Below are 12,833 nucleotides of genomic sequence, written 5' to 3'. Positions count from 1 at the left end.
TTTGAACTGGCAGTTAGTAAGACCGTTTGAAAACACAGAAGACACAGAAACAGCTGCGGCGTCAGCACTGAAAAAGAGCTCTCAACCATTTTATACTGAAGGAAATAGGATTTTTGTCTGTTTAATTATTATCTCTCGAAATTCTAAAAGGTCAAGCCAAGACAGAGAGATCTCTGGTAATTTAAAGAAAGGGAAGTTAGACTGTGACAATCTTTTATCCCTCAAATACTCTAAAGTCAGATTGATTCTGTTGAAAGAGTTTGCAAGTCGTTAATTGTTGAAATTCGCTGGAGAAGGAAAGCAACATCCTGCAAGGACTTCAAGCAACATTGGTCTGTAAATTTGCAAGGACTCTAATTTTTTTCTATTTTAAATGTTATTTATATCTTCATAGTGTTTAAGAATTTAGTTCTTCTACTTAGAGTTAATTTGTTGATTTAAAGACACCTGGTTTGGTTAGCCTCATTCGGGGGTGAATAGATAGTACAATACGGCTGGCTCTTTCTTTAATTTGGAAAATTTAAATGAAAGGTTAGCCATTCTGTGCAACAATGGGATTGAATTAACAGTACATTGGTCCCACCACAATCAGAATTGTATATTTTGATTGGGGGCTTTGACAGGAGTGGTCAGTTGTGACAATATACATGGAAAGTAAAAATTTGCAGGGCGATGAGGAAAGAGCAGGGTAGTAGGACTAATTGGATATCTCTTTCCAAATGCTGGCACAGGAACGATGGTCCAGATGGCCCCCTTCTGTGCTGTATCATTCTATGATTCTACAAAAAGACTAATGGAATGTTAGCCTTTATCTCAAGAGGGCTGGAATACATAAGCGAGGAAGGGATGCCTTAGTCACAAAGCCCTGGTCAGAACCCAGCTAGAGTACTGCGTTTAGTTTTGGGCACCACAGGTCAGAAACGATAAATTGACTTTGGAGGCGTAGATTCACCAGAATGTTATCAGGGCTTAAAGGGCAGGTTACATGAAGTTGATCTGTACTCCATTGAGTTTAGAGGGTTGAAGGGGTGATTTAATCAAGTTCTTTAAAATAATTGGATTTGACAGGTTAGATGCAGAGAAACTTTCTTCAGGTGGGAAATCCACAAGGGGGCATAAACTTAAAATCTATTCAGCCTTAGAACCTCATAGTTAAGCTATTCAGAAGTGAATCAGGAAACACTTTTGCACAAAGGATAGTGGTAATCTGATTAACTCCTCTAGAAAGCTGGGTCAGTTGCAATTTTCAAGACTAGGACTGACATTTTTGCTCGGTAAGGGCATCAAGGAATATAAAGAAAAGGCAGGTAAAATGGAGTTGAGATACAGGTCAGTTGTAAATGGCCTTCTCCTACTCCTATATTCTCAACACCATGAGTATTTCATTGTTGACATAAAAAAAGCCAGCGAAAGTTTTAAGTCCTTTTGTCCTTCAGTGCACACTATAAGCAACTGAAAAATAGTGGTTAATGTACAGAAACGTCACAAAGCCATTACCTGTCAGCGTCAGAGACCAGTGCAAGACGCCCATAATCCCAGGCTACCTTTCGTAAAATGGAAAATACAAACAGCAGTGCCTAAAAATAAAGCGAAAAAGAAAATAAAAACATGTCTAACACTCAAGTATAGTGCATTCGACATTCAATGATAGTTCAAAAAAAGACAATTCATACCATTACTGGAACATGCCCTGCAAATCCTGCCACAATTGCGTCAAGATTGATGGAGGTCAAAAGGTTGACCGCCTGTTGTCAGTTTCACTTTTGAATTGTTTTGAGTTGGGGTTAACGGCATAAAGTGTGTAACGGCATAATAGTGGTGTACCGCAAGGATCTGATTTGGGGCCACTGCTGTTTGTCATTTTTATAAATGACCTGGAAGAGGGTGTAGAAGGGTGGGTTAGTAAATTTGCGGATGACACGAAGGTCGGTGGAGTTGTGGATAGTGCTAAAGGATGTTGTAGGGTACAGAGGGACATAGATAGGCTGCAGAGCTGGGCTGAGAGATGGCAAATGGAGTTTAATGCGGAAAAGTGCGAGGTGATTCACTTTGGAAGGAGTAACAGCAATGCAGAGTACTGGGCTAATGGGAAGATTCTTGGTAGTGTAGATGAACAGAGAGATCTTGGTGTCCAGGTGCATAAATCCCTGAAGGTTGCTACCCAGGTTAATAGGGCTGTTAAGGCGGCATATGGTGTGTTAGCTTTTATTAGTAGGGGGATCGAGTTTCGGAGCCACGATGTCATGCTGCAGCTGTACAAAACTCTGGTGAGACCGCACCTGGAGTATTGCGTGCAGTTCTGGTCACCGCATTATAGGAAGGATGTGGAAGCTATGGAAAGGGTGCAGAGGAGATTTACTAGGATGTTGCCTGGTATGGAGGGAAGGTCTTACGAGGAAAGGCTGAGGGACTTGAGGTTGTTTTCGTTGGAGAGAAGGAGGAGGAGAGGTGACTTAATAGAGACATATAAGATAATCAGAGGGTTAGATAGGGTGGATAGTGAGAGTCTTTTCCTCGGATGGTGATGGCAAACACGACGGGACATAGCTTTAAGTTGAGGGGTTATAGATATAGGACAGATGTTAGAGGTAGTTTCTTTACTCAGAGTAGTAGGGGCGTGGAAGGCCCTGCCTGCAACAGTAGTAGACTCACCAACTTTAAGGGCATTTAAGTGGTCATTGGATAGACATATGGATGAAAATGGAATAGTGTAGGTCAGATGGTTTCACAGGTCGGCGCAACATCGCGGGCCGAAGGGCCTGTACTGCGCTGTAATGTTCTTAAAAAAAAAGAACTCCCAAGGAAGGAGAGAAGACCACAACCCAGCACAGCTTTCCAGCACACCTCTAAATGACCGAGAAGTCCACTGTGTCAACTCATCTTGTTTCCTATCTTTGAAGAAAAGCCTGCTAAATTAATTCTCAATGCCGCCTAAAAGAACTGTTCTAAAAGATGCCAGTGATCCGTCTATGTGTACTCGGAGGCCAGACTGTATGCCAGTTTTGGAACACAATGTATCTCATCTGCTATTTCGTCAAGAATGAGCAAGCATTCAGCCCAAGTGTTTTTTTTTTGCAAGAGCTCTAAAAATAAAACTCCCTTTTTTCTCCTCTGGTTAACCTGTGCATATGAGTGTGTGAGAGGGGCTCAGGTAAAAAGGGAACTTTAATATTTCAATCTGTATGTTTACGCTTTACTTCATTACTGGTTAAGACTTGTTTTATAATAAACTGATAACTGTTGTTTATTAAAAAAAAACCTGGCTGGTGTGTTTTATTCTGGGATAAAAAGAGTTTTTGATAGACCGTATCTGTAAGTGGGAAAAAATTTAAATATATGTTGTGACCCGTGGAGAAGTGGAACTAGAAGGAACAGTGCACTCCTTCCACCTCAGTCGTAACAAAAGCCTCACCAGACTTAAAGATTGGTAAGGCTATACTTCTAAGTACAGTTTTGGTCATTGTATATTTACAAAAGTCATGGAGGCATTGGACAGTAACTATTGACAAACACTTCTGTATGTGACTTGCTGAAAATAGAGTCATGTTGTCGAAGCTTTAAATATCAAATAAAGCTTGGCAGTTACAGTCAGTCACCGTAAACTGGTGCATTTTCCATGGCAACACCTCCACCAATCAGCACACTCTTCATGCAGTATAAGTTGCTGTTTTCTCTTACATTGGTTATTCTTGCGTATTGTCCTGATGAGTGCAAGACGAACAGCTCCGGCAACAAATCTCTATTTTCAGCAATTCTCAAGTTCTGTACTACCAAACGAGTATGTTGCAGGAATCACACATGTAGCCCTCTCAAAATCTTCCATGTATCACTGCAACATAATTGTGCCAGGAATTACTGGCATTATTTTATTACAGTTGTTCTTTGGTTACAATATTCTGAGATACAGTACATTCGCAGTATACATGGTATTGTAGACATTGGGCCAACCCAATTGTGGCGCTCAAAGCTCAGTCCTATTGTACTTAATTTTTTTTGTGGACATGCAGATTTGGAAAGGGCTGTTCGTAGCATGGTTGCTTCATTAGTGGATTACTCCTAAATCAGAACCAAGATCAGTATCCACATTATGATATACACAACAACTTGTATTTATATAGCAATTTTAATGTAGTAAAATGTCCCAAAGCACTTCACAGGAACTTAACTGGACAAAAATTTGACACCAAGTCAAGATGATATTAGGACAGGAGACCAATAGCTTGGTCAGAGGTAGGTTTTAAGGAACATTCTGAAGGAGACAACAGGTGGACGGGTTTAAAGGAGAATATTCCCAAGTTTCGTGCCTAGACAGCTGAAGGCACCAATATGAATGGGACACTGGTTTAAATGTTATATTTGTGCTCTTCCTGAAGCACCATGGTATACACTAACACAATAAAACTTGTGCCCTGGTATACATAATACACTGTAGTAGTTAGTGAGCTTTACCAAGTGGCTTAAGCTGTGGAAAACCCTGGAAACTGAATCCAGAGAATGTAGTAGCGCAGTTAGTACTGCTGTGCTCATCTGCCATGTTACAGCCTATGCTTTTGCAGCCAAGGTTTTCGTGGCTTCCCTGTTCCTAGGGTTGACTGTGCTGTGGGTGTGGAACTTTCATAGAAGATCAGCCTCTGGTAATGGGCCAGAAAAGGTTCACATCTCAAAAAATTTCTCCTAGTTCAATGGTAGCAATACGATTTTCAGACTCCATAGTGTATTGACTGATATTGATCAAGTCAGTGGTTGGGGAGGTGGTCCTCCTGCTTGAGTGGTTGCACTAGGAAGAAACTTCACGATGGAGTCTAGGGAAAGAGAAGGGCTGGGAAGGAGGTCACTATAGGGAGGCCCAGGAGGCAACGTGCCAGATCTTTTATCATTTGCTGATCTTTCCAAAGCATCTTTTACTTGTAGAGCTGAACCTTTAGACAGAACTAGAAACTCTGAAGGATTTTTTCTCATTACAGTCTCTCCAATAGTTTGTTGTGACTCCAGGGTTGCACCTGCAATACATTGAGGTTAATTTTAATTTACTATGACAATTTACTGCAGGGCAAGACTGTATTCTGTTCTGCAAACAGAATCCCGTTTTTGCTGGATTGGATTCTTCCCAAGTCTGTCTGTCTCTCTCAGACTATTTTCTGGTGCACTTTATTTTCTGGGGATGTAGTGGTAAAAATTCTGTCTAACCTCAAAATTAGTTTTGTTGTGCCTTTGCTAAAGTTCTGAGTAACCATGTGACTCTAGCCCTGTCTCTCTGGTCAGGCAGAAGGTATTGCCTTGCTGTTCAAGTGGCTCTGGGATTTGTTGGAAGTGCATGATTGAGTGACAAGAACTTTTCAATGAATTTGTTGCTGGAGACATCATAGAGCCTTCCTGAAGCTGTGGGTGGGATGTTGGGTAGATTTATAGCAGATTTTATCAGAATACTTTGGAAAAGGAATCAGTCTCATGACAGGCACAGAGAAATTAGTCTCACAACTGGCATAAATCTACACCAAAAAAAAACAAACATTCACGAGCCTTAGATTAAGCAGTTTTTTTTCATTCATGGGATGTGGGCATCGCTGGCCAGGCCAGCATTTATAGCCCATCCCTAATTGCCCTTGAGAAAATAGTGGTGAGCTGCCTTCTAGAACCACTGCAGTCCATGTGGGTTAGATACACCCACAGTGCTGTTACGAAGGGAGTTCCAGGATATTGACCAATGAATAAGCCAATGAATAACCCCGTTACATGTCATTGGTCTTGGACACATTAAACATCAAAGTGATTACCAATGTCACAAACTGTCATGGGTGTGGGTGAGAGGGTTGATAAGGGAAGAACCCGAGACATCCACGACCCTTGTGCAGAAAAAGTGCTTCCTGATTTCACACCTAAATGGCCTAGCCTTAAGGTTAGGTATACCTGCAGCCACCCTTATTCCCGTTTAGATAGCCCTACCAAAGAAATAGTTTCTTCGCATCTACCCTATCAAATTCCTTTATCATTTATTCGATCACTCTTCATCCATCTAAACTAAAAGTAGCACTAATCACATTTCTGCGTCCAGTGCTCATAATTTGACACTTTAAGCCCTTATATTATTCTGGTGAATCTATATCAATCCCTCAAAGACATTATTTCCTGAGGTTTGGCCCCCAAACTGAAAGCAGTACTAGTGATCAGGTGTCCAGCCTGACTCATCTCGCTGTCTCTATCACTGGGGCCTGAAATCATTCCCACTCAACTCCAGATAATCCTGCAGGCCAAAGTCCAAATGGAAGGTGTTCTAAGCTGAGTGAAAAGTGGGAAGGTCGCAAGTGATTTACTCTGCTAAAATGCTTGGAATGATAGCAGTACTCCTGCATGCACTTGGGATTGCTCAGTTTTAGGACTGCCACCCTACATCTAAGCTCCAGATTTTGGCAAGTGAAATTTGCCCCAACAGGGAATATGCATTCCATAATCAAGCACGGCAACGGTAAGGATTTGTAAATAACTTGGACTTGATATTTGAACAGAGCACTGGATCTCTATGTGTATCTTGAGAGCCAAAATCAGACTTGGTCTGCTTATAGTAGACCCTAACCATAAAATGAAAAGTGACCAGAACTTCTGGAATTGTAAATGTATCTGTCAGTGCCTTCAGGAGGGGAGAGAAAAATCAGGGGGAAAATTACAAGATTAAAAACAACTGCTGAACATAAAGTGTTTGGCTCCACCCATTATGCACCTCACATTAACACTTCAGTGTACACCAGACATGAGTTGCATATCCCTCATTAGTAGCAAATAGCTGACTTTTAAAAAAATCTTGTCCAAAACGTTATTTGCTTCAAAACAAACTTTTACAGCTCTAAAGACAGCATAATGGAGAGTCTATTGAAAAAAAAGTAAAGTATTAAGTACCAGTCAAACTTTAAATTTGAGATTTATGAAGCCTAATTGCTTAAGGCAACAATGAGTGAATTTACACTAAGCTCATTTCATTTGTCAGGTGGGTTTACACTGCTTGAATTTAGCAGTCATCCTGAATAGTCACGTAAGAAAGTGCAAAATTAGGAACAGAAGTAAATAATGGTGTCAAATGCAAGGTTTTAGCCAGATTATTTTCCTCTTCTCAAAAGGTAGACCTTTTTTTTCCGAAGTTGTATTTTCTCTTCCACTTTAACTCTTATAGACAGAATTTCCCACAGTTTTTGGAGAGAGAGGGAGAGAGAGAGAGAGAGCGCACAAAAGAACAAATGAAAAAGAGGGAGCAAGGGCAAAAAGGAGAAAAATAGGAGAGAATAAGAGGGTGAAAGAATGAATGAGAGCAAAAGAAGAAAAGCAAGTGAGAACACTAAATGGAAGGCAGAGGAAACAAAGGTTAGAAAAGAGAGAGTTTGGCAGTGCTCAAGGGTATCTACTTCAATGCAAGGAGTACAGCAAATAAAGCAGATGAGTCAAGGGTACAGACAGACATTTAACGGTATGTTTTCATAGCTATTACAGAAACATAGCTGAAGGAGGGACAGGAATGGCAGCTCAACATTCCCAGTTACAGGGTTTTCAGACGCAATAGGGAGGGGGGTAAGAAACGAGGGGGAGTGGCAATTTTGGTCAAAAAACAATTGTAGTCGTGAGGAGGGATGATATGTTGGAAGGTTCATCAAATGAGGCCATATGGATCGAGCGAAGGAACAAAAGATCACAGTGCTGGGAGTATTATAGACCCCAAACCAGTCAGATGGAGATAGAAGAACAGATATGTAGGCAAATCTCTGAGAAGTGCAAAAACAATAGGGCAGTAATAGTCGGGGATTTTAACTACCCCAACATGAACTGGGATAGTTTTAGTGTGAAAGGGATTGAAGAAGCAGAATTCTTGAGGTGCATTCAGGAGAACATTTTTGGGCAGCACGTAGCAAGTCCAACAAGAGAGGGCACAGTTTTAGACTTAGCGTTAGGGAAAAAAAATAGGCAGGTGGAAGGAGTGGCAGCGGTAGAGCATTTTGGTGGTAGTGGCCATAATTCAGTCAGTTTTAATATAATTATGGAAAAGGACAAGGAGAGAACAGGAGTTAGAGTTCTCAGTTGGGGCAGGGCCAATTTTACAAAGTTGAGGAGTGATTTAGCGAAAGTGGACTAGAAGCAGCTACTTGAAGGTAAATCAGCATCACAGCAGTGGGAGGCATTCAAAGGGGAGATTCAAGGGGTTCAGAGTAAACATATTCCCACAAAGAATAAGAATGGGACAGCCAAATCTAGAGCCCCATGGATGTCAAGGAGCTTACAGGGTAAGATAAGGCAGAAAAGCTTGTGTCCAACACAGAGAACTCAATACGACAGAAAGCAGAGAGGAGTATAGAAAGTGTAGGGGTGAAATCACAAAGGAAATTAGGAAAGCTGAGAGAGGGCATGGAAGAATATTGGCAAGCAAAATCAAGGTGAACCCAAAGATGTTTCAATAATACATTAAAGAGTAAGAGGATAACTAAAGGAGAATGTGAGACCCATAAAAGACCAAAAAGGTAACCTATGCGTAGGGGCAGAAGATGTTGATGTGGTTCTTAATGAATATTTTGCATCTGTCTTCACAAAAGAGGGGGACAATGCAGGTATTGTAGTTAAGGAAGAGGAGTGTGAAGTATCGGATGTAATAAACATAGGGAGAGAGGAAGTATTGATGGGATTAGCATCCTTAAAAGTTGATAAATTACCAGGGCCAGATGAAATGTACCCCATGCTGTTAAAAGCAGCAAGAGAGGAAATATCGGAAGGTCTGACCATCATATTCCAGTCCTCACTGGATACAGGTGTGGTGCTGGAGGATTGGAGAATTGCTAATGTTGTACCTCTAGTTAAAAAGGAGTGAGGGATAGACCAAATAGTCACAGGCCAGTCAGTCTAACCATGGTAGTGGGCAAATTATTGGAATCTATTCTGAGAGACAGAATAAACTGTCACTTAGAAAGGCACAGGTAAATCAAGGATAGTCATTTTTTAAGGGAGGATCTTGCCTGACCAACTTGATCGAATTTTTTGAAAAAGTAACAAGGAAGATAGATGAAGGTAGTGTAGTTGATGTGGTCTACATGGATTTTAGCAAGGCTTTGACAAGTTCCCACATGGTAGACTGGTTTAAAAAAAAAAGCCTGCGGGATCCAGGGAAATGTAGCAAGGTAGGTACAAAATTAGCTCAGTAACTGGAAACAAAGGGTAATTGTTGCCAGCTGCTTTTGTGACTGGTAGGCTGTTTCCAGTGGCGTTCCACGGGGCTCAGTACTGTGTCCCCTGCATTTTGTGGTATATTATATATAATATATAAACCATTTGGGCATAAATGTAGGGAGCATGATTAAGAAGTTTGCAGAAGACAAAGATTGGCCGTGTGGTAGATAGCGACGAGGATAGCTGTAGGCTGCCAGAAGATAGAGATGAACTGGTCAGGTGGGCAGCAGAGTGGCAAATGGAATTCAACCCAGAGAAGTGTGAGGTGATGATTGGAGGAGGGCAAACAAAGCAAAGGAATACACAATTAATGGGAGAATACTGAGAGGTGTAGAGGAAGTGAGAGACCTTGGAGTGAATGTCCACAGATCCCTGAAGGGTTGATTAGATGGGAGATGAGGAACAATTTTTCCACCCAGAAGGTTTTGAGGATCTGGAATCACTGCCTGAAAGGGTAATAGAGGCAGAAACCCTCCACTCATCTAAAAAGGTGCCTGGATATGCACCTCAAGTGCCGTAACCTTCAGGGCTATAAACCAAATGCTGGAAGGTGGGATTAGAGTGGGTGGTGCTTTTTTTGTCTGGCACAGACGTGATGGGCCAAGTGGCCTCTTTCTGTGCTGTAAACTTTCCATGATTCTGCTGATACCACTCTGAATCCAGTTGCTAAGCAAGTAGTTCCTGAAGGTGACAACTTTTCATGGGTCGGGTGTGAGGTGGGGGAATGGAGAAAGAAGGGATCTTGGCACTTAGAATAAACAGTGTACCAATACAAACATTAAGAAAAGGGGAAGGGGCTGAAACCCATCACCTCAGGCATTCAAATGTAATGGGCTAGATTTTGCTGTTGGAGTGAATCAAACTGTGTCTACCGTTAGTTAGACTTGACCATGCATGCTTGGGCTTTTAAATATTTTTCATGGCTAGTTGCTGAAAATGCAATCTGATAACGCTGCAGTGAAACCAAAAAGAGTTCACCTAGGTGCTGAGTGAACAGGGCAAGCAACTGCGCAGCCCTTTAACCAATCAGGATTGTGAACTTGCCAGTGTTAAGGACCAAGAAGGAAGTGGAAATTAGAGTGAGTACAGAAAGAGAAATAAAGAGAGGGAAGAAAGATTGGATTCAGAGACAGAAAAAAAGTTAAAAATAAAATTTAAATTTTACATTTAAAATTAAAACTTGAAGGACGGGAGATGTGAGACTTGCAATAGTCTAATTTCAGTTTCAGAGGACTTGTCTAGCCACAGCCAATCCTTACGTCATTTAAAAGGGTACACAGACTGGAATGGATAAAGCTCAACTTCATGTGGTGAGTTTGGTTCGTATGTACTACGCAAATACAGCATCCCTCCTTGCCTGAAGTAGCTGTACCATTTGTGGTATTATCATTATTTTGACAGGAAAATCTGGGCCAAGATATTGTGCATGAATATGTATACTGGTAAGATCAACAGTAGTACCCTAATGTATGAGTTTTACTTTTCTAGTAAAAGAACAGATATATTTGCCCTAAAAACCCAAGGAAAAGTTTGCATCCATACATACATACCAAAAAGCACATAAAATCTAGTGCAAGGACCGTAGGAACCCCTCCAAAGGGCAAACCCTGCAATACAGTACTTCTTATCCGAGCACTGTAGCAGTAATCCTTAGTCGCATTAGAGCTAGTGGTCACAGCGGAGCTGATGGTTGTCTGAGAGTTGGAAGTCATCTTTATTTCTTCATTATTTTATCTGTAAAGAAAGAAAATACTATCACGGATTTCAAACAGCCATGTACAAGTAAGTCAATAACAGAAAACAGAAATCAGACAGATCGATTTCCCTTTTTGGCCACAAATCCACCTCCTGGTGTGGTCCTGCATTGCTCATATGGGCTGAAAGAAGCCCTCCTGTTGGATGCTTGGAATACAAACTAACTGCCAATAGACACAAAACATTGGGGTTGAGGAGGGTGGGTGGAGGGTAAGAAATTGAAATTTCTCTCAACGAAACAGCTCACAAAAATCATAATCAAGATTTACAGCATGGAAGGAGGCCATTCAACCAATCGTGTCACTGCTCGACAAGTAGCCATCCAGCCTCATCCCACTTTCCAGCTCTTGATCCGTACTATTGCACCTCAAATGCATATCCAAGTACTTTTTAAATATTGAGGGTTCCTGCCTCTACCAGATCTCCAACACCCTCTGGTGAAAATGTTTCTCCTCAAATCCCCTTGAAACCTCCTACCTCTTATCCTAAATCTATGCCTTGGACCCCGCAACCAAGGAGAATAAGGTCTACCTATCCACTCTATCTAGATCCCTCATAATTTTATACACTTCAATTAGGTCTCCTCTCAGCCTCCTCTGTTCCAAAGAAAACTACCCAAGCCTATCCAATCTTTCTTCATAATTAAAATTCTCCAGTCCAGGAAACATCCTTGTAAATCTCTTCTGTACCTTCTCCAGTGCAATCACATCTTTCCTATAGTGCAGTGACCAGAACAGCATGCATTACTCCAGCTGTGGCCTAGCGTTTTATACCGTTTCAGCATAACCTCCCAAGCTCTTGCATTCTATGCCTCGGCTAAGTATCCCATATGCCTTCTTGAACATCTTATCTACCTGCCCAGCCTTCAGGGATCTGTGGACATGCACTCTGTTCCTCTACATTTCTCAGTATTTTACCATTTATTGTGTATTCCATTGCCTTATTGCCTTCCCCAAATGCATTACCTCACACTTCTTTGGATTATCCCAGTATCTTTTCATGCCTTACCTTTGCTTTCCTAATTTCCTTTTTAATTTTATCCCTCTACTTTTTATTCTCCTCTAGGTTTTCTGCAGCATTGAGTCCTCGGTATCTGTCATAAGCATCTTCTTTTCTTCTTTATCCTCTCCTTTAAGCCCCTTGACATCCAGGGGGCGCTGGATTTGTTAGTCTCATTCTTTTTCTTTAAGGGAACATACTTGCCACGAACTCTCATGATCTCTTCTTTGAATGCCTCCCTCTGATCTACCTTCAAGTAGCTGTTTCCAGTCCACTTCAACTAAATCACATCTCAGTTTAGTAAAATTAGCTTTTCCCCAATTGAGGACTTTTATTCCTGATCTATCTTTGTCCTTTTTCATGATTAAGCTAACTCTAACTGAATTATGATCACTTCCAAAGTGCTCCCCAACTGATACCCCTTCCACCTGGACAGCTTCATTCCCTTTAAATTAATAAATGAAATGATATGCAAGTTCCATGTATACTGACAATGTTCTGGAAGTTGACCACCTGCCTGCCTTCCGTCCCATGCTTTCTGGGTATGGAGAGGTACAAGATGCCACAAAGAGCGGGACAAAATAAAACAAAGCCCAAGATGAAGTCAGTGAGTACAAAAGCAAGCAGATAGATGATGATGCATTTAGAACATTACCAAAGTTATTAGCCACATAATCTAAAAACAGTCCTTCCTTTGAGGTGGAAAAACATGTGCATTTAGCACATTATTTCTGCCATGTCTGCTCCTGGGGTATCATAGCCCCTTTGACCCAACAGCCTTGAGCTGCTTCAATGACCTTCCACCACCATAAGGCCAGTTTCATTGAAAACTCCGACAATAATAAAGTAGCACATGCCATCCTAAGCAGCACCGGGACATCATC

At 41.3% G+C, this 12,833-nt stretch overlaps 1 protein-coding gene across 6 annotated transcripts in view; it reads right to left on the bottom strand.

The window, feature by feature from the left end:
* LOC137365261 (CSC1-like protein 2) overlaps positions 1 to 12,833 on the bottom strand; it is a 302,640-nt gene that overhangs the window by 157,220 nt on the left and 132,587 nt on the right. For all 6 annotated transcript variants that reach the window (XM_068027917.1, XM_068027916.1, XM_068027921.1 and 3 more), the window contains exons 2-3: positions 10,746 to 10,929; positions 1,498 to 1,577 (exon numbers count right to left, since the gene is read on the bottom strand). In XM_068027917.1, coding sequence (XP_067884018.1) covers positions 1,498 to 1,577; positions 10,746 to 10,907 — 242 coding nt within the window. In that variant the 5' untranslated portion in view covers positions 10,908 to 10,929. The remainder of the gene's footprint in view (positions 1 to 1,497; positions 1,578 to 10,745; positions 10,930 to 12,833) is intronic.

Source organism: Heterodontus francisci, chromosome 3 (genome assembly GCF_036365525.1).
Source record: "Heterodontus francisci isolate sHetFra1 chromosome 3, sHetFra1.hap1, whole genome shotgun sequence".
In the NCBI taxonomy this organism is placed as follows: Eukaryota; Metazoa; Chordata; class Chondrichthyes; order Heterodontiformes; family Heterodontidae; genus Heterodontus; species Heterodontus francisci.
Note: the sequence above shows the minus strand (reverse complement) of the source record. Positions and strands in the feature narration are given on the sequence as shown.